The sequence below is a fragment of the Spinacia oleracea genome, chromosome 4, assembly GCF_020520425.1.
Source record: "Spinacia oleracea cultivar Varoflay chromosome 4, BTI_SOV_V1, whole genome shotgun sequence".
NCBI lineage: Eukaryota > Viridiplantae > Streptophyta > Magnoliopsida > Caryophyllales > Amaranthaceae > Spinacia > Spinacia oleracea.
The window spans coordinates 177639137-177662801 of record NC_079490.1 but is presented as its reverse complement, the minus strand read 5'-3'; the positions used below and the strand labels follow the sequence as shown (position 1 = coordinate 177662801).

General features: G+C 39.5%; 3 protein-coding genes across 6 annotated transcripts; 2 read left to right on the top strand and 1 right to left on the bottom strand.

Annotated features, from left to right (window-relative positions):
• Nucleotides 1-495: 495 nt before the first annotated feature.
• LOC130472360 (uncharacterized) lies at nucleotides 496-10879 on the top strand. The gene is made up of 2 exons (XM_056843057.1): nucleotides 496-6519; nucleotides 6710-10879. Exons 1-2 carry the CDS (start codon nucleotides 5878-5880, stop codon nucleotides 6992-6994), a joined length of 927 nt encoding a protein of 308 aa, XP_056699035.1. The 5' UTR covers nucleotides 496-5877; the 3' UTR covers nucleotides 6995-10879.
• Nucleotides 10880-12047: 1168 nt separating this feature from the next.
• Nucleotides 12048-16552, top strand: LOC130472359 (uncharacterized). 4 transcript variants are annotated; one of them, XM_056843056.1, is made up of 7 exons: nucleotides 12048-12740; nucleotides 13306-13486; nucleotides 13655-13688; nucleotides 13790-13879; nucleotides 15732-15809; nucleotides 16005-16055; nucleotides 16140-16552. In XM_056843056.1, the coding sequence occupies exons 1-4, from the start codon at nucleotides 12301-12303 to the stop codon at nucleotides 13801-13803; spliced, it is 669 nt and encodes a 222-aa protein (XP_056699034.1). In that variant the 5' UTR covers nucleotides 12048-12300; the 3' UTR covers nucleotides 13804-13879; nucleotides 15732-15809; nucleotides 16005-16055; nucleotides 16140-16552. The 4 variants fall into 4 exon arrangements, with proteins under 4 accessions (XP_056699034.1, XP_056699033.1, XP_056699032.1 ...); XM_056843055.1 differs by having other exon boundaries at nucleotides 15899-16055; XM_056843054.1 differs by having other exon boundaries at nucleotides 15732-16055.
• On the bottom strand, nucleotides 14564-15091 carry LOC130472205 (peroxidase 5-like). The gene is made up of 2 exons (XM_056842705.1): nucleotides 14777-15091; nucleotides 14564-14692 (listed from the first exon to the last, which is right to left on the bottom strand). Exons 1-2 carry the CDS (start codon nucleotides 15089-15091, stop codon nucleotides 14564-14566), a joined length of 444 nt encoding a protein of 147 aa, XP_056698683.1.
• Nucleotides 16553-23665: the final 7113 nt, after the last annotated feature.

The window sequence follows — 23665 nt, the reverse complement described above, 5'->3', positions numbered from 1 at the left end:
ATCAACATATATTAGTAAATCAAGTATTTTGGTCAAATTAACGTATCAAGCATATAAAATACGTAATACGTAGTATGGCGAAAATTGAGTCATCTGAGTTAGATGATTATATAAATACGTTTATTAATAATGTAGTAACTTTAAGGAGCGAAATATTTCAGTCAAATTATATTACGAAATATAAAAAATATAAAAAATTAGTCACATAATTTTAAATTATCCGTGCATGCACGGGACCTAATCTAGTTAAGGTTAATACAAAGATGGTTGAAAAGGTCAAAAAAAAAAAATTGATTTTTTTAAAATATATTTTTTTTATAACCTGAAAATAATCTTTTGGTTTTTTTCTCAGTTTTATTATTTTTAACTGTAAAATCAATTTATTAATAAAGGTCTACGATATTTACCTAAGAAATTTGTATCTAATAAATACATAATAAATTGAACCAAATAAATTTCCTTTATCAAAACTACGATCGTTAATTAGATCTTGAAATGTGGGACATCTCTTGCACATATCGCTGGAGTATACATATCGTTGAGCTAGTAAATATTGCAATTTGAGTTTCAATTAATCCATACTAGTTTGTGCTCGTGCTATTGCACGGGGCCTATAAAAAGTATAAAACTCCCTTAAACCACGATGTTAACTATAATGTATATTGTGTGGCAAACCCATAACATATCTAAATATTAATGTGCCTTAACCAAAATATAAAACCCGAAGTAAGAAGCTAGGAAGTATCAAAAATTAAGTTCTAGATATATCCATGATGGTCTAAAAATATTTGATTCTTATAAAATTGACTATGTGGATACTATGAATGGAGAAGGGAGACTAATTTTTAAAATGTTCATTACTTTAAGAGCAACATGTTAGTTGTGATTTTGTTAAGAATTACCAAAATAGTCTGCGACTTTATCAAACACCAATATTTTGGTCTTGAACCTAATAAAATATACTAATATTTTACCTTTTCTCTTTCTCCAACAACAAATTCAATACTAACAACATTTATCAAACTCCAAAAATTTCATCTCTCCCCTACATCATCTACACTCACCTACATTTATTTAACACAACAAATTTAGGTCATTGAAATTATTTTGTAATTAAAAAAAGATAATCAATATTTGTGGTCCCCCATGTCAAACTTTCCATACAAGATTTTGGTTTTTCATTTGGTATTCATGAACACCAATTTTTCTTTGGTTTCATTCTCTCTTTTTCTTTCTCACTCATCTCTCTACCTACTTTATTATTCTACTAGCTAGTCTTATATGCACGCGATGCGTGCGGGATTATACAAAAACTTAAAATTGCACACATGCCTATATCAAAATATTGACGCTATTATTCATTTTGAATTTAATTTTGGAATTCAATTTAGTGTCACATTATTGATACATCTCAAATACTAAATCACATTTCAATATCAGAAATTACATTGATTCATGTAGTGAATTACAGCAATTAAACAATCTATTGGAGTACATGAAAATCTTTCAAGTGTAACATTAAAACTTATATCAACTTCATACATTAGAGCAAAAAAACATAATTTGTTCATCAACATTCACATTTACTAAGGTAAATACCTTATCTATATTCTGAAGTAAATGTAAGAATTCACTTCCAAGGGATTTGAGTATCTGAATACATTAAATTACTAAAAAATACATTCACATTTCTATGAAGAACCTGTGAATCTGTGATGAAATATCTTACAGCTACATTCACAATAAGATACTCCTTTGTTGTTGCTCTGACGGTTGTGTTTGACGTCCCTTTTGTGCAAATTGGTCACTTGCTTGCACAGCCTGCACATTGTTAACGTACTTATACTAAGTTCTGATCTTGGTATAAAGTAATAAACACACATTTCATACCTCGTGGAGAATTTAGTCGGATGTATACAATACTAATACACTTTCTCAGTGAAAGCATAATTCTTTTGCTACATAACAGTTACCCAAGTCATATTTAACTACATAACAATGAAAGCTTGATTCACTGGCAAACTTGATAAACATGCTCTAAACATGATCCTTGTTCAGCTTTTAATCAGTGGCAAACTTATCTCATAAAGTTAGTCTCATGGTTTCAATCATAATTTCAAATAATATAAAGAGTAATAAATCCTTTTTGAAATTAGCATAATTTGTAAAAAGTAAAAAACAACCACGAACATTAATAAAATTCTAGCTCGTACTACGTGTTGCATAATAACACATCTCTCACAAGTACTTGTTTAATTTACCTACTCCTTGTGAGGGGGTCGAAAAAGCACGAGGCTAATGCGTGACCTCGTCCCTCGTGGGTGTGACGTTTCTTTTTGTCAAATCAAGTGTAATTGGATTTCCTGTGAGTTTACACCCAATTGACTAGTAATATAGGAGTCGCCATTCAGTTTTTAACGACAATGAGAAAAACTGACAAAACCCGGTTATCGTGACATAAAGGGAGTGCAATTATGTTTGACCACGACGGCCGTAGGTTCCCTTGTGATCCCTGGTGTGGGGATCTCTCAACAGACACCCGCAAGGTAGAGATTGAGGGTTCGGGGGACTGTAACTACCGAGAGGAGTACTCGCTCTTCGATAACTCCAGAGGCAGGATATCCTTACTAGCTCAGCATAAATAATTGAAGGGACATGCGTTAACTATTAAACTAATCTGAGTTGATTTTAACAATATGCAACATATAATACTAGATCGAGCGCGATTATCTGATTTAGATTGTATTAAGGGACCTAGCATGATAATCCAATTTCCCAAAATGTTATCTTTATTAGGCGTGATAGAACAATCAGATTTAATTAGTTTAAGAGTTCATAAAAGGGCGAGGAAAGCAATTAAATCATAGAAAAGGGACACATTACGACGCACCCTTGAGAGGTGCGTCACGGTTCTCAGAAAACTAACCACTTTGACTTTGCTATTTCTCCTTCTATTTAACGAATCTCAAGTTACGGGACAGGATACGTTCTGTTCGATTTTTGGATCGATTGCGACAGAACGTGTGATCAATTTCGCAGCGTGAGGCTTAGGCTTAGGGGTTGGAGTCAATACTCAGAATATGAATTGTGTGTGTCTTTTTCACGTCGAACTTGGGGCTATATTTATAGAAAAGAGTTCGTGGAAAGATAGAATTGTAGAACTCTAATCCACGAGGAATTAGGAAAGAACACGTCCCAGGTAATTTCAGCGCCCAGGGCTGGGCGCCGAAGATTTCGGTGCCCAGAGCCAGGCGTTGAAAATAGGGTCTGGGCCGTTTCTTTGTCAGATTCGGACTCTTAGAATCCGGAGTGTATGAGACTTAATCGAGTCTTTTAGTGCATTTAATTTTATGACGGGATGCGTCTGGGCCCGTTACGAACTCAAGGCTCGTTAGGATTTTAATTTAATACGTAACTCTTATTTTCGAATCGTATTAGGAATAGGATTCTCTCGCAACTTCTATCTCATTTAGGATTTATGTTGGAGTGCAACACCTAATTCTGACAAGTTTCTATCTTTTAGGACTTGCCACTTTTAACAACTGCCCATTACGACAGTTACTATTTTTAGCAGGTTCCCATAAATAGCAGGCTTCTATAAATAGCAGGTTTCGGGTGAAATGAAAAGGGTGATTGAGATTCGTTATTTTATAGGAGATGTGTTGTCAAGTGGAGATTTATGTTCTCATCATCGAACCTTCCCTTTCGGGAATGGGGACAAAAGTAGGTGTCTACAGTTAGCCCCCACTTTGACTGAGTCTTGGAGTAAGACGATGGTCAAAATATTAGACGGAGTGCGTCACACAAGCCATGGTGACCTGCTTTTGCGCGGGTCTCACGAGCCCCCGAGTGATAACATTTGACTTAAGGGTCATCACTTGAAGTGTCGACATATCCCTCACGTGTCATTGGGATTTGTCAACGGATAGTATAGAAACTCCCTCACTTTGTCATTGGAAGTATCTAAAGAAGCGTAGAAACTCCCTCACTTTGTCATTGGGAGTAGCTACAGATGTTTTCGAAATCAAAGCTATAAAGTGTAATTGGGCCTGGCCAAGCCCAACCACGAGGTAAAAATGTTTTAAAAGATTCTCATTTTCAGGGCTAGCTAAACGAGAAAACCCCCTTGTTTTTATGGGACGTAAAACGAAGGAAAATCCAGCACATCGTTCTTTTTTGGAAAAACGGAAAACCAATCCTTTTAATTTTTGGAAAAAAGGAAAACCACTCACATCGTTCTTTTTTGGAAAAACGGAAAACCAGAAAAAGTTATTGCTGCAGCGACTAAGGACCTGCGCGGTTAGTGACGCAGACCCCGCCGGCTAAAGATGGCGAGCCTGTCCGCTAAGGGTGGACACCCCGTCCGATAGAAGTGGACGAATCTGTTTTTGAAATTTTGAAAATAAGGACCTACGCGGCTTGTGACGTAGACCCCGCCGGCTAAAGATGGCGAGCCTATCCGCTAAGGGTGGACACCCCGTCCGATAGAAGTGGACGAATCTATTTTGAAATTTGTTTGTGCTTTTTTGAAAATAAGGACCTACGCGGTTTGTGACGTAGACCCCGCCGGCTGAAGATGGCGAGCCTATTTTGAATTTGAAGACTTTATTTTTCGAAAACTGAGGACCTGCGCGGCTAGTGACGCAGACCCCGCCCACTGAAGGTGGGCGAGCCCTGTCCGCTAAGGGTGGACGCCCCGCTCGCTGGAGGTGAGCGAACCTGAATTCGTCTTTTTGATTTGGGATTCGTGTGCCGCGGTCTTGCCTGATTGAGGTGGATAAGTCCCTATTTCATTTTTTTCTTGTGATTTCTCTTGAGAATTTCTTTTTTATTCATTCTTGTAGGAGCGAATTCTTTCGAGGGATGCTCGGACTTAGTTGTAACCTGAATGTGGGTTGACAACGGGTTTAGACGGACCTTTGTCTTGTGACCGTCTTCTTTTGTGGTTTTGAGCTAGTCCTTACGGCTCAATTTTTGCCACCACTTGGTCTTTGATCAGAGGACCATGTACAAGTGTCAACGGCGACCTTTCTCCGAGGTCGAAACCGGTTCTTTTGAGTTTATCCAAATATAGGACTGCGTGTAGCGTAGTCCGGGAATATGATTTTGACTCCGCACACTCTTTGTTGGAGTATATATTTTTTTGCGAGCCCCCAAGCACTTGGGCTCGTCGGTCATTTTTCGCCAAGAGAGGTACGTATTTTATAACGTCTTTTAATCATGTATGGGGTTGTGCTCGTATGTGCGAGCGGCCTTTATAGTGGTGTGCTATTTTGGCGAAGTCGTGGAGTGCGACTTCAGTTTCCGGGCGACAAAAATAATATCCGGTTTAGCTTGGCCCGGATTTAATCTTTTGACAAACAAATATGTTTCATTTTGAGAAACCAACGACTTAACTATATTTTTTGGTGTTTCGAAGAATGACCTTGATATTTATTTTGCTCATATTTGTTTTGAAAAGTGTACACATATATTCTTTGAGACGAGTCTAAGTTTTGACCAAGTTTTGACATTCATTTTTGATATTTGGGTGCTAAAGGTGCTTTTGGGCTTGATCTTGATTGCAATAGGGCCTCGTGTCTAGCAACACGATTTTAAGTCCTTTCCTGTTCCGCGTTTTGTGAAATCTGGGCCTTGGGCTGCATAATCAGCGCCCAAGGCAGGGCGTTAATTATTTCGGCGCCCAGCCGTGGGCGCTGAAAGTCCTCTCCTGGCGATTTTTGGTTTTCGGATTTCTTAACGCGTTTCCGAATGGGATCAGGATGTCACTTGATGTCTTCAGCTATATATAGGGGCTAGATACGTCCCTGTTTTCTATCACTCTCAATTTTCTTCTCTCTTGCAGTTGCTTAGCTTTAATTCCTCCTTGCTTTTGTCATGTCGATTCCTCCCTTCTCACTCCAACGGGCTGTTAGGCGTTGGCTACGAGCCCTTACTCCTACAGAAAAGGCTTTGTTGAAAGAATACCACTTAGAGGCACTTTTAGGTTTACAACAAATTAATATTGATTATAACTTTCTGCATGCAGCCCTAAGCTTTTGGGATTCCGATCATCATGTTTTTGTCTTTCGGGGCAACGAAATATGTCCTTTGCTAGATGAATTTGCTGCGATCCTTGGTTATCCTACTAATGCTACTCCTGCCACCCCTGGCACCATTGAAGAGGGTAAAACAACCATAGGGGCTTTCCTAGGACTAGATGCTAACATACTTGCTGAGATTGTTGAGGGTGATGAGGTTAATTTGGCAAATCTTGTAAAACATCACTTTAGACCTAGTAAAAATATGACCGAACAAAAATTGAACATTCGAGCCCTTGTATTTTGCTTGTTGAATCATTATTTGCTGTCGAATAACAATGGTGAGTTCGGTGACATAAGGTTGATCCCCTTGATTAGCCAGATGGAAAGTTGCTATTCTATTATGCCGTTGGTTGTTGCCGAGACTTTGCTGAGTGCGGATGAACTGAAGAAGGATGCCAAATCTGAACATTTTAAGGGGAGCCCCCTATTGCTGCAGGTAATCGATCTTTTCTTTGCGCATGTTTTTTTTTGCATTCTTTTTTACTCGTCCTGCCTGGAGCTGAGTTTCAGCGCCCAGGGCTGGGCATTAGAATTTTCGGCGCCTGGTCCTGGGCGTTGAAACTGCGCCCCAGGCTTCGTTTGTTTATTTATTATTTTTTGATCTGATCGTACCCGTTTTTTTGCAGATTTGGCTCATGGAACGACTTAGGCTCTTAGAAATTCCTGCCGATCCTAAACATTATCGCCCTATAGCCTTGGGTAACCGGAAGTGTTTGCACCGAGGCCAGGACGAGGCCGAGTGGGCCTCCTTTTTTACTCATGGTATCTGTTCTATTAAGTGGGTGGTACCGTGGTGGGGCTTTGACTACTATGACGGGGGGGGTCTGATGTATCGGTTTATGTTTCTTTGTTGGGGCTATCCCGGCCCATTTATATCTTTCCTTACCGAGTCATGCGTCAATACGGCTTAAGGCAGACTATCCCCTTTTCTCATACGGTACCACCTAAAGTAGCGGCCTTTTCACAAGCACGGGTTCAAGCATGGGCTAAGTATTATGATGGTCTCCCGCGTTGGGCCGTAGCTACAAATGGCTTTGTGGGTCTTTTTGAAAACTACAAGTTGTGGATGAGCTCCGATGATAAAGCTGTGAGGACCGAGGCTCGAAATGGGGAGCCGGCTAAGCTTTTGATACCTCGTATTCGGGTTAGATATGAGGGTCGTGATTCTGCCAATCCTCGCACTCATGGTATTAAGACTGTGAAAGCTCGTCCTGATCGAAAGCGAAAGGAAGTTCCTCCCCGTTCCAGTTCTAGGCCTAAGAAGATGCCTAACATGAAGGGGCCTGCCATTGCTAAAAGAAATGCAGGCTCTCGCGGAGATCGTCGCCGGAACAATGTATGGGTTAGGAAGGCTCAGCCGCCTGTAGAAACAGTGACTAATCCAGTTGATGTTGATAATCCTTCTCCCACCATTGTCTGTGCCCTTGAGGCTGAGCGGGCTATAACTGAGAATGTTTCTGAAGTCTTGGCATCTTTGGAAGTTAGTGTCCAGGAGCCGGTTCTTATGGAGATTGATATAGGGGCAGCGCAGAAGACTGTGGGGGTGGATCCTGCGAACATTGCCCTCTACAAGACTTTATTTGATGATCCGGAAGAACTAGAATAGTGTAGTTCTTGCTAGGGTGTAGGTGCCCTTTATTTATTTCAGTTGTGTTTGTTTTTTCCTTCTTAGCACTTTTGTTTTCCTTCTTATTATTTTTTTTAATAAAGGCGTATTTTATTTTTTTACTTTCGTTTTTGTTTCTCCCTTTTTTTTATATTTTATATGTGTCTAACACTTTTGCACAATGTATATATGTTTTTTATTTAATTGGACCGAATCCATAAATATGATTGCCTACGTATCTTTGTTAGAATCAGGTCGCGCGTAGTTCTAACTAGAATAAATTCTAGGATGCCGGATTTTAATAGATATGCCCTGAGGTGGAAACATATTATTTAATCGGTCAAATGAGTGAAGTATCATCATTATTTTCGTCTGCTGTTTTCGCCGTAAGCCGCGTATAAAAATGAAATTCCATGTGTTTTTTTGTACGGCTATATTTTTTTTGGTACGCATATCTGGATACGTGCTGTACCCCCCAAGTGTTCGTTATTTTTCCGTTATGTGTGGATAAAATGATGAGCACTTCTGAAAATAAGTTAAGCAAGCAGAGAGTTTCAACGCCCAGGCTGGGGCGTCAGAGATTTCGGCGCCCAGCCCTGGGCGCTGAAAATGATTTCTGGGCGGTCGTTTTGACGCTTTGCTTCACATGTTCTTGCATTTATTTCTTTTTTCTTCGTTTTGTGCTTTGCTTTTTACTCGTATTAAAATCAATTTTGAGGCTATTTCTGAGGCATTTTTGACTGTCAACGTGAGACGTTTTTTTGTCCGGATTAATTTTTTCTATTCGTGACTCGAAACGGTTTTGGGAATTGGGTTAGTGTGCGGAAGATATGAAGATCTTCTTGTAGGCTTTTGAGTGGGCTGAGGTGCGTGTTGATGCCGGGGGCGGTGTTTATTTTTATGAGTTTTTTTTTTGGAGCAACATTTGCATGGTTTCTTTTGCTTTCTTTGGGTTGCATGGGTTAGACCCTTATGTTTTGGTAATGTGGTTCATTTTGGGGTTTGATGAATTTCGATGTCACGATTCAAGACCGAGTGGGCCTTGTTTATTGGGCCTAGAGTGGGCTGCCTCTTTGCAAGTACGTTTGGTGCTCATTTAGTGTTAGAATAAAAGATTTTAGGAGAAATATTACGCCTTTATTAATTTGGAAAGTAAGGAAAACACACTGCAATAAAATTAACCTATATTATTAGGGGTCTTAGGATCATCTAAAGCCTTTTTTTTTTTTCTACCAATCTAAAGAACTACTAGGCGCTTTTTTACTAAGGTGCTCTATATGGCTCAAGCTTTGGGTTCAGTCTCGTAAAACTTTGGTCCTTCACCGGTACTCATCTTGAATTCTATTCCTTTTGCGTTGACCCACTGATATGTCTTCACCCATCCGTTCTCGATCTCTTCTAGTGTTGATGCAGGCACTACAAGAAAATGACCATTTAGCGACGGATTTTTGTAACCGTACAAATATCGGTTGCTAAATTACTACTGGTCAAGTGTCAGTCGCCACTTTGGTACGGAAGTATTTTCGGTCCCTATTTAGCTTCGAATTATCATTCAGTCACAACAATCTGTAACAAATTACCTACCAAGCATACGTTGGTCACTAATTATTTACCGAAATAATTTTAGTCACTATTTAATTACCAACAAAATTTCAGTCACAAATTTCAGTCACTAAATAATTACAGAAATACTTTTTAGTCACTATTTTGATATAAAAAAATTCAATCCCTATATAGCGACAAACACGATTTCAGTCGCAATGCGTTAGTCACAAAACAAGGACTAGCTAATTTTCTGTCACTTATTAGTTACAGTTAATGTTCTGTCACAAATTCCAGTCGCAATTTTATTACCAACTAAATTTCAGTCACTAATTAACCACTGATTAAATTATGGTCCCTATTCCACTACGAATATAATATTGACTATAATTTTTCGAGTAAAATAAGACATGAGTGTGCTTGTACTTACGTATAAAACCAATACAAACACGAATTTAACCAAACTATATATTCACGTACGACACGACAAGTTAAATATATGTAATCTTGTACTTCCTTTGTTCTTGAAAGTTTTCCATTTCTTTGGGCACGTACACTTATCAATGCACATTTTGTAGCGTTAATATCTCTAATTACATGTTAGGAAAAAATATGAATTTTTGATATTTTTAAAATACTGGCCGAGACGAAATAAACAATACGTACCCACATGATTACATTTTTTCTTACATATCCTATATAATAATAAAAAAAGTCATTGGCTTATGTGAGGCCTCCAAATCTCCAATGAAGCAATTCTATACACTCCCGCCAAAAGTACTTAAATCTCTCCTAAACAACCATCACAAAATTCAAAAATTGAATAGACAAACTCCCATTTAATAACTTCCCAAATAAAACTTACGTAAAAACAAAAGTCACCTAAATTTATGGTACACTTTCTCTCTCTCTCTCTCTCTCTCTCTCTCTCTCTCTCTCCTCAATTTGTAAAAGCTTTATTTTCCCCTTTGTACCACGGTTCACGGCAACACAAGAAGAATGCACATTCGAAATTTCCAAAAGGGACAAGCTGCACTTTCTATTGTTTTGATTTCAGAATGTTTAAAACCATATATGTTCTCTATCAATCGAATTGCTTTTTTTATTTAAGATGAAATTTTGTTGTTTGGGGAGTACTCGTCTATGCCCATGTCGTTGATTGCTACTATATGGGATTGATCGGATTGGGCCACCGATGGAGGCCTGTATAAGATCAACCACGAATATGACCCGTTTGTGGCCGAATTTTCCGGCGTTGTGACCCATGGGTGTGCATTCGACCCAATACAAATTCCAACAGGATGCGGTGAAACAGGTTGCGGTGAAATAAAACTTGAAGGATTACGAGACTATGAGGATCGAGTTTAGGAGGCAATAACTGACATACTCCTATTGCAGTGATAAGAAGAGGTATACCACACCTTTGCCTGAGTGTTTGGTTGGTCCAACAGGTGGACTTGTGTATTATTAGGCCAAATAAGTTTCTATATGGTTTTTAATATTTTCAACTAAGTTATTCATTTGGAGGATTATAATTCATTCTCCATTCATTTGATTCATATTCATGTTATTGAAAAATGGTTGTAAAAGAGGGACGGATCCAGGAATCCAGTAAAGGGGTCCATTTTTTATTTTATTTTTTGTACCTACTATCTCACTTTCATCTTACTTTAATAAATTCAACTCGCTCTCCGAGCTATAACTACGTGTCGGTCAAACTGTATCTTTTAATTAAATACGGAGGGAGTAATTTTCAAACATCTATATATACTCACTCTCTCTCTCTCTCTCTCTCTCTCTCTATATATATATATATATATATATATATATATATATATATATATATATATATATATATATATATATATATATATATATATATATATATATATATATATTAAATTCTTTAAAGTAGTTTTTCTATAAGATCGCTTGTGCATAAGATTACTAATTATATTATCATTAAGAAACATGACTATATATTGATAAAATGTAACCTCCATTCCATAATATAATGTTTCTCATGTTTAATTATTATTAGTTAATATATGGTCAAATTAACTTTTTAATGTTTAATTATTAGTATAAATAATAGAAAATTAATTCGTGGGATCTCATTGGAATTATTTCAATGTAAATTTTCTAAATTTTCAATATTTTTTTTATAATTTTTAGTAGTGTCAAATTAAAACTATCAATATTCAAAGTAGTGCATTGGAGACCACATATTATAAAAAAGTGTGGAACCTTATGGAATGTAGAGATTATTTGATTAGAAAGTATAACTAGTTGTTTGATTATGATTATTGAACATAACTATTTAATCAGTATGTGTAATTAATTTGAAAATATTACTTGGTAAGAAGTTGATTTATATATAAAACCATCGGAATATATAGGTTAATTTCTTTTTAAATTCTTTAATATGTAAGTATTCACAAGTAATTCCTCCATTCGATAAACTCTTTGTTTAATATCTAAGACCAAGATAATATTTTTATACTTAAGGAAGATATCTTAAACTAATACTTCATCTGTTCATAAATACTCGCAACGTTTGATATTTTTACACTATTCGTATATTTCACTTTGACTAATATTGATAATTTATATGTCAAATGAAACATAAAATATTAGTATATTACTATAAAGTACTCCCTTCGTCCCGGAATACTTGACCTGTTTTCCTTACCGGGTCGTCCCTTAATACTTGACCTGTTTCTAAAAATGGAAATATTCTAACAATATTATATTATTTCCCACTCCACCTCTATTAACCCACCTACCCCCTACTCCATACAAAAAACAATTAAAAATTCAACCCCTACTCTCCCCCAACCCCATCCCTTTACACATTTCCCACTAACTACATTAAAATAATACCCCACTATCAACTACTACCTATTAAATTAAATAAGTCAATTCAAGTCCCTTAAACTCTGTGCCGGTCAAACCGAGTCGAGTATTCCGGGACGGAGGGAGTATAAAGGAACAATAACAAATAACTACTTCAAAATTCACAAGTCAAACCCCTTTAAAAATTGCATACTCCAACATATTCTAACCAAAATGGGTAAGCATGTGATTTCATTAAAAAAAGAAAAAAAAAAAGAAAGAAGGAAAACAACCCAAAGTTCATGGAACTCGTCGGAAACAAACAAAAACGCTAACCCACCACTTCCTGCTCAAAGTTCATCATCTACCTTTCTTTGGCACTACTGCTCAAGCAAACAAGTACCCGTATTCTTCTCCACGTTCAGTTGGAGATCTCCCACATTCTTCTCCACGATTCTGAGAGGGAAATCCCCAATTTTTTCCCTTCAAAAACTCCCCCAATATTTGCACTTATCAGGTTATGGAAACTGCAATTGGGTTTTATTTTTTTCCCTCAATCAGTCTGTCTCTCTCCTTCTACGTTACTCATTTATTCCCAAAATTATTCAAAGAAAGCACGAAAATTCACTCCGAGCAGGCGGCGCCGATAGATCAACTCACGCATTGAAATTCAGGTACTATCATCTTTCTTATAAGTTTGCTGTAGTTATTTGTAAACTGATCAATTGGATGTTAGGATTAATTTCTCTGTGATTTTGACCATGTTCTTGTTGTTCTTGTTGGTTGTTATTCGCACTTATTTAATATGGGTAAGGATATTCATTGATTTTTTGGGTTTATTCAACTGGGAGAATTAATCAAAATTCGGGAGTATAATGCTGCATAATTAAAATTGAAAATCGGCATTCAAGAGGCATTGAAAATTCGGGAGTATAAGGCTGCATAATCGGCATTCAAGATTCTTTAAATTTTTGGCTGCATAATTAAAATTGAAAATTGTATAGAGTAGGAATGCAGGGTTTTTAACTAGTATTAATTTCACTAATCTTAACTAATCGGATAGAATAGGAATATAGGATTTTCAACTAGTTTTGTTTTCAGTAGCAATCAGACCCAAATACCAGAGTCTAATTTCCTTTAACCAGACAAACTGAACATATAGTTATGCCTTGGCTTAGTTGGTTTTGATGTTTTTCTTTTTTCTTTTGCTCTGTTTTGTTGTATGCCTTGGATTAGCAGGGGCATGGCAAAGCGATTGAGGCCCTGTGCGATTAGCAGAGGCCCTGTGAGTCAGGGTGAAGAGCTTCATGGTGAATTCAGTCAGGGTGAAGAGCTTCATGGTGAATTCAGTCAGGATCCTCGCCTAGAAGTATCCGCTGTTTTGGCAGAACCGATGCTGCAACTTGAAAGCCACAGGCTGGTAAGCACAAGGCCAGGAAACTTGATCAACCTTCATCTATTGATACTTCATCTAATGGACACAATCTTATTATCGTACAGCTTTTGATGTTAATTGATTTCATTGTAAGCATTTTATGTGGATGTTATTTGTGTCTAAATCTTTTTTTTTTCCGATGTCTTTTGCCAGATTCTTCAAAAGGTAATGGAAGGACCAAAGCAAAGTAAGTGCACCAATTTCAGCTACGTTTTTTAGTTTCATCTATTCCTATATTTAAGACAGAATATTCATCCACCCAGCTACGTCCTGATTTTCTTATTTCAGGTATTCAGGAATAAGTTGGGAGTTTTTTTGCTGCCGCAAAAGTTTCTTCATCGTCTCCCACACCTGATCTTCCGGAGATTGCATTTGCTGGTAATTGATTTCTTTCCTGGTTTTCTGTGCCTTTTCATATTTCTTAACTTGGCTAGCAAGATTAGGGATTCATGTACACATGGACCACGAAAGCTTCTTGAGTTCTCAAAACATTGACTCCCAAGTTCCTCCTTCTTTAGCCATTTTGTGTATTGAGCTAATAAAAGACAAATTAATCAGCTAATTCACTTACTTTTCTTGTGCTTAATTTTTCTAAAGCCTCATTTGGGAAATGCCGTGTATTCTTTGCTAAATTTGGACATGACAGAAGAGGTCGTCCTGCAGCTATATTCTAGCTGGCTGGAAATGTTCCTTTTATTTCTTGGTGATCAGCATATATATGATATGCAAATTGAAATGATACTAATCCATAATCTTTGATCAGCCTGTCCGTTTCTGCACTAGTTTATCGTTAGTTAGCAAAAACTGCAAAATTTATGAGCCTTTTGATTGTCAGATAGATTTAGAGCATATTTCCGGTGTTTAGATTGTTGTGGCTTTATATAGAGTAAGAGCTAGTAGGTTGCTGGACAAAGGTAAAGGCTTAAGACAAAGGTAATGTTGGTTTCCATGGACCATGGTTCAGATATCATTCCAGGATTTCCAGCTTCAAGCTTAATATGGAAATACCTTAATTATACCAGTACCCTCATCTATGGTGTATCCTTGGTGGTTATTACTAGGTTACTGATGAACTGCTGATGTCTGTACTGTTGCAGATGCTGCTACAGTTGTTATGTCGTACGTCGTTGGTTCTTCAGATAAATCTCTACAAGTCTCAAATTCTGTTCTTCTCCATTTGTGCTCAGTTAGCTAGGAGTCAAGATGCAATAGAGATTGTAAAGCCATTCATTTTGTTGCTTTCAACTCAGATTAGCTCATTTTTATTTAGTTTACCACCCTACAATTCCTTCGAATTTCTCCTTCATTGTCTGTGAGAGTATCAATCTGACCCATCCTCACCATAGCATCAGCAAACTTCATTCCCCAGAAGTAAGGATTTCGGGCATAATGGTATACTAGGTTCGCAGTAGCAGTGTCTGACAAGAGAGTCTGATCAGATGTGAACAAGCCACGGCTGTTGAGGATGTCCCTGTAGTAGTCAGTGTCAGAAATCGTGGGACTAATAGGGTCCATTGGAACCACAATGTTAGCACCGGCATCCCCTAATGGGCACTGCTGCTGCCGTTGAGATGCATTCGCAGAGCTCATACTGGGGTCTCATGCTGTTGATGGGGTGAAATTGTACAGCCTTTTGCTGAAGGACGTGCAGTGAGCGCGACCTATGGCATAAGGTCCTGCACACCGCATAATTTTAGTTTTCAGGGGCAATAATGAACATAAACTCCCTAATTCATCTGTTCTATTGCATGAAGTTATTGGTGATTCTACACAAACGGACATATATAAGCTATGTTTTAAGGCACCAATTTATTTAGTCATTACCAGAGAGAATGACCATCTGTTCTTGTGTTAATCAACTATATAGTCATTGCCAGAGAAAATGTTGATAGACGCAAATGGGAACCGGCAGGTCTCTAGCACCACTTCCTGGACACTTTACTAGATAAGTAGGCTCCAACTCTTATGACAAAAAAATGTTATGAGGAATATACTTGTAAGTTCTACCATTTATTTTATTGCAAGTATCTTCCATTATCTTTCTATATGCATCTTCATATTATGGGCAGCTATTGCATAATACACTCTAAGGCTCATGGGTTAAAAGCTTACGGTCTGTAGGTGTTCTTAATTACATAACAGCAGTAGTGACACAAGTGCATAGTTCAGTCTTGGCCCTACGCATCATGATTTGAGGTTAATTCAATGGGTTTTTTTGGTGCATTTGCAGGTCTGTGCTATTCTCTTTGCAGGAGGTGATACAGTTGCTAATATGTACCCTTTAGTCTGTTCGGTGCTAATACAGTTGGTATACTTTCAGTTACCATGCAATTTTTTTAACTGGTGACTTTTCACAGTTACTCCGATGAATTTGAGAGCACACAAATTTTTTATCAGGACCAAATGCCGAGTTCAGAACATGAGGGTTAAAACAATGACAAACTCTAAAGATCCGCCCAAAGCTCTCAGTTCTAACAGTGCACAATATCTCTTTTTTTTTCAGGAAGTCCAGCTTCTCGATCTGTGGAGTTTCTCAAAATTTTCTTTGCAGATGGTAAGGCCTCTTCAAGTTGTAAAATTTTTGAACTGTTCTTATCTCTCAATCAGTATGTTATAGTTAATTTCTGTTGTACTTTAGGAAAACAGTGAAACTCTGAAGGATAAGGATGGGGATTTCAGCCTTATACACTCCATTCACACTACTACAACACTATACTGGTTGTTAGCTTTGCACTTTGCAGCTGAAAAAAGAAGGCAACTGGTGGCGGAAGAAACAACACCCAAGAGTGGGCAATTTACTTTCCTGGATTGATTCAATCTAAGCACAAGTACATTAGCATGCCCTGTTAAGGAGAGTGTGAAGCTCTATGCTAACAGCTTTTAATTTGCTCAGCTAGCCAGGAGCCGAGATGCAATTCCATAGAGATTGTAAGCCAAATTAAAGCTGCAGGGAAGTAAGGAATTCATAGTAGCTGTTGAAGACTTCGATCATATGTTTTCATAGCAATTGAAGACCTTAGTTGAAGACCTTATCTGTTTATTTGTTTTCGCTTGTACAAACTCCATTTTCTTTGAGTTTAATACAATTTCACAACAAAAAATAGAACTCATTGGGTTATATAGAGTAATATATATTGCAAATATTATTATTTTAAAAAAAATTCGTCACCAATAAATTAAGAAAGTGGCTAATTTGCAACCGACTTTTTTAGTTTCCACATAGGAAGTAACACATTTAGTACCAATTTAGCGACTAAAATCACTTAGTCACTAAACTACGACGGAATTAGCCAGTACCAATTAGTACCAATTTAGCGACTGCTTAAACGTTTGTTGTTAATTTGTCACCATATGATACAGTTACTAAATTGTCACGAGATCGTTGGTTGTTAATTTGTGACCACATGATACGGTCACTAAATTTCCACCAAAATTGTTGGTCGTTAATCTGGGACTGCGTAATACGGTCACTACATTGTCACGAAATAACCATCACAAATTAGGCACTAATAAAGTGTCGGTCGCTACATAGTAACTAGAAAATCCGGTCACAAAATAGCGATGATTACTAATCAGTCATCAAATAAACACAAATTTAGTGGTTACCATATGGTGACTGATAATATTGTTGGTCGCAAAACTGAGACAGTTAAAACTTTGCGACCAGGTCTTTAGCGACGGATCAAATCAGTCACAAATCCGTCGCTAAATACGTTTTGCGACTGAATTTTGATGTTTAGCGACTGATTTTTCCGTCACTAAATGCATCTTTTCTTGTAGTGAGGAGCAATTAACTGGGTTGGGTCGAAACCTTCATCTTGTAAAGCTAGGGTAGTCATCACAGTCTCGTCCTCCATAGGCCTCGATTCGTTAAACAATGTCCATAGAGCCTGGTTGTCCAATATTTCAGCTGTTTTGGTCTTGGTGAGGTGGGGTGCCTCATCCAAGGTGTGGCAGTCATGGAAAATTTCAAATCCGGGTTTTAGCAAGCCATCCTGAACGAAGGGTTCAGGGAAATCACAGCATGGGTGTTCTTCTCCTTCCCGAACGAACATCACGTTAAGGGTTTTTTGATACGGGGGAAGGAGGGTGGTTTGTTTGGCCTTGTTGAGGCGTAGCCCAGACAGGCGGTCAGCAATATCTTCCTCCGTTGGTTCATAGCCTAAGCCAAAGGAAGTAGATTTGTTGGGTAAAGGATGGAATGTGCATTCCTTCTTCCTTATGCCCAATGGGGTTCCTGGGAAATAACCTTGACCTAACAGCATTCTAGGGATGACTCGGGATGCACGCGGGTCTAGGAATGCTGGATCATAGTCTTCGATGAACTGGATTGCTTCATCCATTTGAAACCCATAAAGGTCGTCTGTAGTTTCGGCCGTTCCAACCATAGTACAACTGATGTCGAGAGGAGGGGCGCGGATTTCCAGTATTACCCCGTTATGGTTAAGTTTAACCATTTGGTGCAAGGTAGAAGCCACACCTCCTATGGCATGGAGCCAAGGTCGCCCCAAGAGGAGGTTGAAAGTGGGCTTGATGTCGATTATTTGAAACTCCGTGGTGCGTGCCACAGGCCCGGTTTGTATGGTAAGGTTGATTTTTCCCAACACAGGCCTTCGAGAGTTATCATAGGCTCGTACCCCTTGCGTGGAGGTTTGGAAGTCATCGTTTCCTAGCCCCAAGCAATGGGCGGTTCGCAATGGGCAAACGTTAACCGCCGAACCGTTATCTACGAGCGCTAGGGGGATATTTTGTCCTTTGCATCCATCCACTAGATAGAGGGCTTTATTGTGAGCACCCCCCTCTTTGGGCAAGTCTTTGTCAGTGAAAACTATGGCCTTTTCTCCAGCATCTCTCGTGACGTGGTTAACCAATGAGTCAGGTGTGATATCTGTAGGCACCGTGATGAGGTCAAGTGAGCGAATAAGCTTTTCGCGATGTTCCTTTGAAGTACACATGAGATCCCAGATGGTAATCTCGGCCTTGGTTCTTTTTAGTTGCTTCAAGAGAGGATTTTCAATGACTTCCGCGACGGTGGTGTGCCTGTTAGGTTATGATACATATGACAATTCATAAATCATGCGGAAAAACCATAAAGCCAGGAAAACATATTATTTACACATAATCATTTAGCATAGTTTAGATGCATACTCTTTGTTGCGTGCCTTCCCTAGCTGCGCCCGAACCGAACAAGAACAAGTCTTTAGGACTCCAAGTGTCGTCCCTCCGTAGATAGTCCACAGCACGTCCGGATCCGCCTTAAGATTAACCAACTAGAATCGCCCTTAAGGTACTATTATTTTCGGCACTTTTAGGCAATTGTGTGACTGAATTTTTCTCTCAAAAACTCACTTTGAATACTTAAAAACTCGTTATAAATATGTGACCCTAGGCACCTATTTATAGAGTTATGAAAAAGGATTTGGAATCCTATTAGGATACTAATTTATTTTAATTATAATCCTACTAGGACTCTAATTAAATAAACTAAATCTTTTAGGATTAGATTTAATCATATGACGAATCCCGGTAGCCTTAGGATTCGAGTAACACACTTCGAGTAATACGCTAGCACCGCACGCAGGCCTTGCGGCCCACGCACAGCGCCAGCCCACTCGTCGCAGCCCCGCGCGCGCGCCCAAGCTTCGGCTGGGCCTGGCTTTTGCGCTGGGCCTGGTCGTATGCTTGGCGTGTGGTTGTTGCGCTTGGCTTGCTGGGCGATGGCCCGGCTTCGTGCTGGGCCTTCGTCTGGCAGGCCTCGTCTGATGCTAATTCGTACGATGTGCTTCCGATTAAATTCTCGATTCCGGAATTCATTTCCGATACGAACAATATTTAATATTTCCGATTCCGGAATTAATTTCCGTTTCGAACAAATATTTAATATTTCCATTTCCGGAACTATTTTCCGATTCCGATAATATTTCCGATTCTGACAATATTTCCGTTTCCGGTAATATTTCCGATTCCGGCAATATTTCCATTTCCGATAATATTTTCCGATACGTACCATGTTTCCGTTTCCGGCAACATCTACGACTTGGATAATATTTATACTTCCGATACGATCCATATTTCCGTTTCCGGCAATATCATCGTTTCCGGAGTATTCATTTCTTGCCTGTGATGATCTCAGCTCCCACTGAAACCAAGATCCGTCGATTCCGAATATCCATAGATGGAGTATTTAATGCCATTAAATACTTGATCCGTTTACGTACTATTTGTATGACCCTACGGGTTCAGTCAAGAGTAAGCTGTGGATTAATGTCATTAATTCCACTTGAACTGAAGCGGCCTCTAGCTAGGCATTCAGCTCACTTGATCTCACTGAATTATTAACTTGTTAATTAATACTGAACCGCATTTATTAGACTTAACATTGAATGCATACTTGGACCAAGGGCATTATTTCCTTCAGTGCCGTCCATTCTCAGGAGTTTGTCTGACTGGGATATCGTCCATAGGAGGTGGGCGAATATTCGGTTGATATATCCTTCCGGATCGGGTGAGATTGTCAACTTCGGGTTCCTGAGGGATGGTGTCAATGAGAGCATACCCGGGCCAAGTTTCAGTAAAGAGGTCCTGGCCCGATACTTGAGATAGGTAGATATCTTCAGCATCATCATCCCACACACCGCACACTTCTCTCTCGATTCGATCCATAGGGACCACAGCGAGTGGTGCACCTTGAGGTGTAATATACACCGTAGGGTCGAAGTTCTCATTTTCTGGTTGGTCGAGAGAGACGTGACAAGATCCGAGTGGGCTTTTGTTGTTGTTGGGTTTGCCAACGTTAGGGAAAGGTATCACTTCATCCTCTATCATGTCCTGGATCGTATGTTTTAGATTCCAGCAGTTTTCAGTGTCATGCCCATTTCCTTGATGGAATTTGCAGTAAGTACCTTCGACCCAATATTTGCCCTTGACAGGAGGGTCACGGGTGGGGCCTATAGGTCTCAACTTTCCTTGATTGGTTAGTCTTTCAAAGGCTTGTACCAAAGTCGACCCGAGTGGGGCAAACTTTCGGTCTCGGACCCATCTTCCAGGGCTTCTTCGGGTGGGAGTCTCCTCTACGGCATGGACTTCTTGGGCTTGGGACGTGTTGCCCCTGTTGTAGGTGTTGCTTTTGTATGCGGGTTTACTTTGTATTGTTTTTGCGAGGTCATCCTCGATCTTTATTCCCACATCATAAACTCTTTTGAAAGTGTCAAGTCCCAGGTACCTAAGGTGTTGTCTGTAAGCCGGGTCCAGGTTGTCAATGAATTTTTGGACCAATTCTGTTTCGGGAGGCCTATTGATTAGTTGGGCCGCCTGGTCCCTCCATCTAGCGAAGTAGGTTGTGAAACCTTCATTTTTCTTTTGGAAGAGAACTTCCAGCTCGCGCATGGTGCCTTGAAAATCCATGTTCGACGAGTATTGCTTGATGAAGACATTGACAAAGTCTTCCCAAGTGGGAAAGAGCTTAGGGTCCTGGTGGTAGTACCATTTGAGCGGCACAGGTTCCAAGGACAAAGGAAAGGCAGGTAAATACATGGACTTGTCCACGCCTTTCAAGTTCATGGCATTCACAAAGCTCAATAGATGATCACGGGGATTGTCCGTGGCTTTAAACTTTGGTAAGTCAGATGAACTAAACTTTTCTGGTAGTTTGTCAGGAAAAGGTTCAGGATCGAGGGAGAAGTACTTGCTCCCCATGGTTTGCTGTAGGACCATTTTTTCAATCCTCTTCTCGTTATCGAGGTCATTTTTGGCTTGTGCAGCCGCTAAGGCTTCGTTTTCCATTTTCAGTTGGCCCATGAGTTGGGTCATTTGGGCCATCTGGTCTCGCAATTCTTCGATGGACATGTTTGAGGGTGCGAATCGAGGTTGGGGAAGCGGAGATCCTTGAAATGAGGGATGACGGACGGAGCTTGGAGTCACTAAACCTGGTGTTGGCGATGTATCTTTGAGACGCACTAACCTTTGATTTCCCGATCGACACCAAGTGGCAGGACCAGTCCTATGCATAAGATAAGCTAAAGTTTAGGCCCTAAAGATTCAAGCATTACTTAGTCTAGACTTTGACTCTCTCTATTGGTTTTTTCGCTCTTTCTTTTGTTGGTGCACTTTTTGGTTCTTTCTTTTGGTCATTCTTTGGATTTTCGAAACACTCGCCCATTGTGACATTCATAGTTATTGGCATGTTCGGTTTTGGTGCCGAGCATTGTCGTCGTAGGAGGCCTAACAATGACACAAAGAGTTATTTATATATTTTATAAGTCGCTTTTAGAATCGAGTGCTTTTTCATACGCCCTCGTAACCATTTTCACAAAAGGTTATTTTTTGCTACGTGTTTTTTTTTTGCGCGGGCACCGAGGCTGTTGCGCCTGACCAAAAGGCCAAGCAGCAACATCAGCGCCCAGCGAAGGGCGTGAGAAATTATGGCGCCCAGCCAGGGGCGTTGAAAATGCGTCCCTGGCTGGTTCTCGTTTTCAATTTTCGTCTACTTTTGTTTTTGCGACTTTAATTTTGCGTGCTTGCCTAATAACGTCCTTTACGCGTTGTGCAGCGTTTGTGGGATTCGTTACAGGCCATCCCGAACGTCGCTTATTTTTGTGGCGATCGTTCGGGTTTGCGGAACACGTATTTTGGTATAACTCTTTGACTAATTGGGTTATGAATGTTTGGGCAATTTTTTAAGGTCGTTGGTTTTCTAGGATGGTTTGTCACACAATCATATATTTCGCTACACATAACTAACATTACATCATGTGGCAATAATAACATGTCATGTAGTTTTATGATAGGCTTCTATGGGTAGCATTTGCGCCTGGCTTGGTACCGCTTCTATCGCAGATCCAACACATGCCCCGGTCGAGGTAATGCCTTCAACAGACGAATTTCGCCCAAGAGGCCAATCACGATGTAAGCCAAGGGGGCATGCACCAATGAGAGGGACCTAATGGGCGAGCGATTGGGTTTGGGACGAGTGTACTACTAGCGAAAGTGCCGAGTGGACAACATTCGAAGCGTATGCACCCCTAGTTGGCGATGGGTATCCTTAGTCCAAACTCCCTGAGGGAGCCAAGATTCGTTATGCGGTTCTGCCCGTTCACATTAATATGCTGATTTTCAGGTCATCCCAACTTGATGGGGAAATAAACGCGGGGTAGGATCGTTTCACCCTTCGGCTATTTTGATTACCTACAAGCACGAGTATTTCCTTCACTATCCCCAGTGGAGTCGCCACTGTGAGGGGGTCGAAAAAGCACGAGGCTAATGCGTGACCTCGTCCCTCGTGGGTGTGACGTTTCTTTTTGTCAAATCAAGTGTAATTGGATTTCCTGTGAGTTTACACCCAATTGACTAGTAATATAGGAGTCGCCATTCAGTTTTTAACGACAATGAGAAAAACTGACAAAACCCGGTTATCGTGACATAAAGGGAGTGCAATTATGTTTGACCACGACGGCCGTAGGTTCCCTTGTGATCCCTGGTGTGGGGATCTCTCAACAGACACCCGCAAGGTAGAGATTGAGGGTTCGGGGGACTGTAACTACCGAGAGGAGTACTCGCTCTTCGATAACTCCAGAGGCAGGATATCCTTACTAGCTCAGCATAAATAATTGAAGGGACATGCGTTAACTATTAAACTAATCTGAGTTGATTTTAACAATATGCAACATATAATACTAGATCGAGCGCGATTATCTGATTTAGATTGTATTAAGGGACCTAGCATGATAATCCAATTTCCCAAAATGTTATCTTTATTAGGCGTGATAGAACAATCAGATTTAATTAGTTTAAGAGTTCATAAAAGGGCGAGGAAAGCAATTAAATCATAGAAAAGGGACACATTACGACGCACCCTTGAGAGGTGCGTCACGGTTCTCAGAAAACTAACCACTTTGACTTTGCTATTTCTCCTTCTATTTAACGAATCTCAAGTTACGGGACAGGATACGTTCTGTTCGATTTTTGGATCGATTGCGACAGAACGTGTGATCAATTTCGCAGCGTGAGGCTTAGGCTTAGGGGTTGGAGTCAATACTCAGAATATGAATTGTGTGTGTCTTTTTCACGTCGAACTTGGGGCTATATTTATAGAAAAGAGTTCGTGGAAAGATAGAATTGTAGAACTCTAATCCACGAGGAATTAGGAAAGAACACGTCCCAGGTAAT

What these genes read in the sequence shown, in the direction of transcription:
- LOC130472360 (XM_056843057.1), top strand. Translation starts at nt 5,878, where the DNA reads ATGTCGATTCCTCCCTTCTCACTCCAACGGGCTGTTAGGCGTTGGCTA. An exon ending in GGAGCCCCCTATTGCTGCAG is followed by an intron (nt 6,520 to 6,709) that starts GTAATCGATCTT and finishes GTTTTTTTGCAG; the next exon opens with ATTTGGCTCATGGAACGACT.
- LOC130472359 (XM_056843056.1), top strand. Translation starts at nt 12,301, where the DNA reads ATGGGTAAGCATGTGATTTCATTAAAAAAAGAAAAAAAAAAAGAAAGA. An exon ending in ACTCACGCATTGAAATTCAG is followed by an intron (nt 12,741 to 13,305) that starts GTACTATCATCT and finishes TTGGATTAGCAG; the next exon opens with GGGCATGGCAAAGCGATTGA. An exon ending in AACTTGAAAGCCACAGGCTG is followed by an intron (nt 13,487 to 13,654) that starts GTAAGCACAAGG and finishes GTCTTTTGCCAG; the next exon opens with ATTCTTCAAAAGGTAATGGA.
- LOC130472205 (XM_056842705.1), bottom strand. Translation starts at nt 15,091, where the DNA reads ATGAGCTCTGCGAATGCATCTCAACGGCAGCAGCAGTGCCCATTAGGG. An exon ending in TTCGAAGGAATTGTAGGGTG is followed by an intron (nt 14,693 to 14,776) that starts GTAAACTAAATA and finishes CTTGACTCCTAG; the next exon opens with CTAACTGAGCACAAATGGAG.